Genomic DNA, 6,373 nt, shown 5'->3' on the forward strand with positions numbered 1-6,373 from the left:
CGCTCCCGTACGCGTTTTTAAAATGCACCGCACCAAATAAGCTGTCCCAAACGAGCCCTTAGTGATATAGCTTTAGTTTGGGATTCCATATACACTAAAAGCACAAAAAATAACCCCTCTCAACACGCACTACTGCAAAACAGGAGATAATTCTAAGCAGTTTCCACCGAAGCTACAATATTGGTTTTATTGTATTCCATAAAACCAGCTCTTATCTGATTTTCATAAAACTCTAAGAAGTTCAACCTAAATTTTCAAAACAAGCAGGTGAATTGAGCATATCATTTCCTTACAACTTGAAATTAAAGTAACACTAGAGACACCAGCTATATTACAAATATTGAAGAAAAATATACAGCTTATTCACGTACATGTTTTATATTTGCAACCTCGTTCACCTGGCTTACACTGCAAGCATTACATTCATTAAATTCGATGAAGTTTGAAATGGAACCAGTTGCCTTAATTTTATTTGGAATATCGATTTCATCCTCTCCCCATATTTCTGCATCTGACTCTGAATGTAGGGTGAGAAGATCATCAGAAGAATAAGGACAGGATCTGCAGAATGTGTCATCATCAGATTCTGAAACACCATCCAACGGAGGTTGAAATGATTCAGAAATTAACTGAAATGATGGAAAAATAGCGTTTCCCGTGTTTCCTTCTTGCTGACTACTAATAAATTCCAGATTCAGATTGGGAACATCTGAGTCATTCATTTGTTGAAGAGAGAATTTCATATGTTCCAGTGGCGGAGACTGATATCCTGAAGAATCAAAACTGTGACATACAAGCTTCTCTGAAAATCCATGTGCAGAATCTTCTTTGTTTCCCAATTTATGTGATGGAACCGAAGATACTGTTAGTTTGGTCCTTTCATTATCCTTGCTATTATTTTTAGTATTATGTAATTTGTCGACATTATTGCTCATCAGTTCATATAATGGGCCAATACCAATCATTGGTGATTTCCTTGGAAGGCTACTTACAAGAAATCTACGCGCAAGGCTTGAAAAGCCAACTGACATGCTGACATTTCTTTGTTTTGATAAATTATTTTTGGTATATATATCAGCTTCAGAAGAAACTATATCACCTTCTTTTCCCTGAACTCTGTCAATTTCTGAACCTGTGCCATTAAAGTATGCATTTTGAGCTTTGTCAAACTTACAAAATGAAGAAGCTTGAATGGAGCCTTTAGCACGTTGCTTGGAGAGCATAGAATCACTTTGATCATCAGATATTTTACATATAGTGACATCTCTTTGGGGGTAGGATATTAGATTCAATTTATTAGTCTCGAAAAACAATTTTTTTGAATCATTTCCACTAGCGAAAACACAGGGTTGTGAGTTTGCAGCTGATCCTCCATCATAATTATCTTCACCCATATAAGTATTTGGAGCACTAATATCTAAAGGTTTTGAAGGTTCAAGTCCCAAAAGACCTCCATTGGTCCATATATTTATTGAAGATTTTCTACAGGAGTCACCTGGAAAAACTTGAGACACTACAGCTGTGGCTGCAGTAACATCAGAAGGTAAGATCACTGGTTTAATAGTTAAATGAGCAGATACAATGCCACGGGGATCTTCAAAATCATTTCTAGGTGAAGAATCATTAATAGGACTTCTGGAGCTAGCAACATCAGAACTAATGGTTGAAAAACTTAAATTGTCCACATTATTAGAGATGATCAGACCACATGATGTTGAGGAAGCACAGGCATCTGAGGAACCGCAAGAAGCTACATGAGTTTCAGAATTGGGGCCATCAAAATTTGAAGTAGGGATCACCATTTCCATACTGATTTGATAAGTCCCTTGGCAATTTGAGTTAGTCATTGACTCTGTTCCCTGTTTATTTTGGTGTTTGGAAAGCACCTCCTTTTCTTTTGCAGTTTTTGCAGAAGTATCACCACAAGAATCCTGAGCCAAGGATTCTTCAGGTGGGATACCATCAATGATCTCAACCTGCATAGTAGGAAAGATAAACCCAGGACAAGGGCCACCGTTAAGAAATGCCAACTGTGTATCAAAATCGGAATCATCCAATTTTGAAACTGCAATTCCGTTCTCCATACTGCTTTGATATTCAGTCCCTTGACAATTTGAATCATCTGTTGACCCTGATTCCTGTTTAGTTTGGAGTCCCCAAAAGACCTTTTTTTCACTAGCAGTCTTGGCAGAAGTTTCACTGAAATAATCCTGAGACGAGGATTCTTTAGGTGGAACCTCATCAACGACCACAGCCAGTGCACAAGGAATGATAACCGCAGGAAAAGAAGCGCTGTTATGAGAAACTGCATGAATTTTAGAATCCGGGCAAACCAGTTTTGTAGCAGCAATCACCTTTTCAGTACTAGATAGAGAATCTGCACCAAGACAATTTGAATCAGCTCTTGACTCTATTTCCTGTTTAGTTCGGTGTTCACAAAGTGCCTCTTTTTCACCAATAGTTTTACCAGATTTATCGCCAAGAGAATTTTGAGCCAACAAATCTTCAAGCGGAATCCCATCAAAGGCTCCAGCTTGTGGTATCAATCCAAGGCAAGAAGTGCTGTCAATCCTTTCGGAGTCATTTTTCATAGTACAATCATCAGTCAGACATTCAGATACGGAATTTCTAACAGAATAAAGCAACATATTCTCAAATTCGGGAGGGCCTGATGACTGCAGATGATCAAAAATAACCTGAAGAGGGAAATTTTTCTTCAATGAAGTGTGAGCTTCGTGATCAATTCCACTATCTAAACAATCTAAACTAGGGGAGGTGACCGCCAGAGTCTGACTAATTTCACATTCCATCCCATTATAATTCAAATGAGGCAATAATATCACTTCTTGTTCATTGTCGCGCCCAAAATTTGTTTGAACCTTGGAGTCCAAAGCATTAGTGGCATCCATGTGCTCATCTAACTGACTCATGAGTTCATTAATTTGGCCTCCCTCTGTAAAAGGCACTTCCACCTTTATGGTATCTGGCAAAAAATTGTTTTGGCCATGCATTTCATTATCATCCATTTCATTCAGCCAATTTGTAGTTTCAAGAGTTACAGATAACAAATCCGGATCTGGAGCCCTACAAAGAATGATGCCATCAGAAAATTTAGAACTTGAAGGCTTTATAATTTCAGCCTTTTCATTCGTTGCAGCAGAATATGTGCTGAAAACATATCTGTCACAAATTTCAGGATTACCACTTCCATATTCTTTGGATATAGAAGAAGACAAGGTAGAGATTGTTTTTACACATGCACCAAGACTATCAGTTGCATTTTCATCCCACGTCAAAGACCTGGAATTATGTTCCCCTTGAGTTCCAAGGCCATTGGTTAAATGATTCCTATTAGATGATGAACAAAAAAGTTCAGCAGCTTTGGTTTTCAATCTGTCTACACGTATATCATGCCATAGCATCTGGCTAACTGTATTTACCATTTCAAGCTTTCCATCACAACCACTGAAAGCAACTTTATTGTCATTATTGAAAACGCTATCAACTTTCTTTGTGGTTTCTACATCTGGGGCAAGCATACCATCATACATTTCCTTGGACATTAATTTAGGTGAATCCTCCACTTCGATACAACCAGATCTTTTGTCTGAACCAGGGATTGATAATGTATCTGAAATGGACGCCTCATCAACTGAAAAGCTTAGCCGGTCTGTGATTAATGACCCAAGCTGTATGCTGCTGTCAATTTGAACATTAAAAGGTTTAGTTAAAAGTAAACAAACAAAACAGAAACAGTAACAAGCCAATTAAATATAACTTGACATTGAATGCAAAGAGAGATTTCCTACCTCCTACCACGCAGGGTCATATTTATAGAATGATGAGCAAATCCATGCAGTCCTCTTGCTCTTTGCTTCTACCAAAAAAATAAATTAAAAATCTAACTGTATTACAAATAGAAAAATTCCTCATGATGTGACTGCTTTGAAGTAACTAACAATTTTCCAACACATGTAAATATACAACAAGGTGGTACAGGAAAGGGTGTATAAATATCGTTATAAACTTTTGTTGGCATGTTTGATATGCATGAATAGAGTGAAGAACCATGGAAATTAACACATAAAATAATCATTGGACTTTCATTTTAGTTTTGTATAAAAATTAAATAAACAAGAAATTTTAGTTGAATGAACTCAATTTTTTGTTGTAATTGTTTTCTCTTCGAAAGTTTCAATTTTCCATCCATGTATAAATTGCCGAAATACCTATAATTAAAAATTTTAAATTGGGCTCATGCAGAAACCCCCCTTATGTTTGTATCAGGTTACCATGCTTTATGCAGTTGTAGCAATTGCTGCTGATTAGGGGGTTGTGTTTCATGTGTATTGCAATTGGCGCCTACCTCCTCCAGCCATTTTCCATCTGTTCATGGTATGTTTACTATAGCTGATCCGGCTGGCTCTTTCTAAACCAGATAATCCCCTGTAGAAGACATTAGTTAGGCGGTTTCTTTCTGTGACCGAATCTCTTCATCATAATTGAGATTTTGGATCCCAGTTTCATTTTCCGGTTTTATGGTGTTGCTGGAGACTGAAGATGTTTTGTGTTGGATAGGATTGGCAAAGTTGTTGAACTGCTTTTTCTTTTTCTTTTTTTCTCTCTTTTTGAATTTTGTGAAACTGTTAATTATAGGTTTAGATTTGATTATAAATTGGTTTCTTCTAATGTAAAATCCATTCAATGTCTTCATTGTAAAGAGAGAAGAAATGGAGGAAGAAGAAGCAGAAAGTGAGGAAGAAGCTTATGGTTTATTCAGAAAACCGAGAAAGATGTATTCGGCATTTATACAGCAGAGGCAATACGCATAGCAGCAAAAGGTAATGTTTACAGTAATCAGTCCATAGGTTGGCAGTCTACAGTAGTGCTATTTATAAGCTAGATAATATTTTTTAGAGATAAGTGGTTACAGGGTAAAATGGGAAAAGCAATTCACGTGGTAGTAGAGACTTCCCTGTTAGAAAATGAGGTGAGGTTATTATTAGCCCCCATCAAGCTGATGCTGATTGGTTTAAGTGTCAACTTGTCATAAATTAACAGGAATCTAGGAGTTGGTAGTGAATTGGTGAATATGTCAGCACACTGATCCCCGGTTGATATGTGTATGAAATCAACCCCTTTGGATTGCACTTTTTCGCGTAAGAAAGGGCAGTCAATCTCAATGTGTTTGATACTGGAATGGAATATCAGGTTGCGGGCATGGGTCAGTGCCGAGGTATTGTCACAATGAATCCTTGTTAGTGATGGAATGGAAACGTGTAGCTCAAGCAGCAACCTTCGGAGCCAGATAACGTCAGGTGGAAAGTGCACCGTGGTCAGCTTGTTTCTTCACTTTCCATGATATTAGATTGATGTCGAGAATTATCGAAATGGTCCCCAATACCTTCATAGAAAATGCAGCTTTGAGTTTGACCAACAGTGTTAAGAATGTCGCTGTCATTCATTGTTATCAAAATGTCATCAACGTATGAAAGTAGATGAATAAGAGGAGTTATGTGTGTATATTAGTAGGGACGAGTCCGCTTGGCTTTTGTGAAAGTTGACCTGATATAAATGACTAGTGAATTTAGTAAAACATTTGGCGAGGCGATTGCTTGAGACCGTAGATGGCTTTCCTCAACCAGCATACATGATGTGGTCTGCTTTCCTCAATATATCCTTGAGTTTGATATATGTAGATGGTTTTATGAAGGCCGCCGTGGAGAAAAGCATTTGATACATCAAGCAGTAGAATTGGCCATTGATGAGTGACAGAAATAGTTAGAAGAATTTGGATGCTGGAAAGCCGGGCCACCGGGCTAAATGTTTTGGTGCAGTGTAGGCTATACTCTTGCTTGTAGCGCTTCGCCACAAGTTGAGCTGTGTTTGCTAATTGCCCCATCAAGATGACACTTGATTTTATATGTTCATCGATTGCCCAAAATAGATCGAGTAGATGGCTGCGAAACAAGCTCTCATGCTTGTTTTTGAAGAACATCCATTTCCGCTTGCATAGCTCGCGCCAATGGAAATAAGGATTTGCTTCAGCGAAGGTAAGGGATTGATATTCAGGGTAAATAGAGTAATGTAATGTGAAGATGTGCTTAGATTTACGTGAATCGATTTTTGATCTTGTGATCATTGTGTGACCCAATGTGGTTGTAGGAGCTGGCTGGTAAGAACTTATGGGTGATTGAGATGTAGATGGTAGTGGAATGATATTTGGAGGTATTTCAATTTCTGAATGAGAGGATTGTGGAGGAGGATTAGTGGAATGTTGTGATCTGAGTTGATCTGGTAGAGAGTGCAGTTGCTTGATAGGGAGAATAAGATGAAGAGTTGACCAAAGAAAAATATGTTGAGATTTTCATAC

At 37.9% G+C, this 6,373-nt stretch overlaps 1 protein-coding gene across 3 annotated transcripts in view; it reads right to left on the bottom strand.

Moving 5' to 3' along the window:
* Nucleotides 1-263: 263 nt before the first annotated feature.
* The window catches only part of LOC110029522 (SCAR-like protein 2), a 48,761-nt gene continuing 42,651 nt past the window's right edge, over nt 264-6,373 (bottom strand). The window contains exons 5-6 of one of the 3 annotated variants that reach the window (XM_020731848.1): nt 3,810-3,874; nt 264-3,699 (exon numbers count right to left, since the gene is read on the bottom strand). In XM_020731848.1, the coding sequence (XP_020587507.1) occupies nt 360-3,699; nt 3,810-3,874 (3,405 nt within the window). In that variant the 3' untranslated portion in view covers nt 264-359. Of the gene's footprint in view, nt 3,700-3,809; nt 3,878-6,373 lie in introns of all 3 variants that reach the window. The other 2 variants (XM_020731849.1, XM_020731847.1) reach the window with 2 other exon arrangements.

Source organism: Phalaenopsis equestris, unplaced genomic scaffold (assembly GCF_001263595.1).
Source record: "Phalaenopsis equestris unplaced genomic scaffold, ASM126359v1 Scaffold000588, whole genome shotgun sequence".
NCBI classification, from domain to species: domain Eukaryota; kingdom Viridiplantae; phylum Streptophyta; class Magnoliopsida; order Asparagales; family Orchidaceae; genus Phalaenopsis; species Phalaenopsis equestris.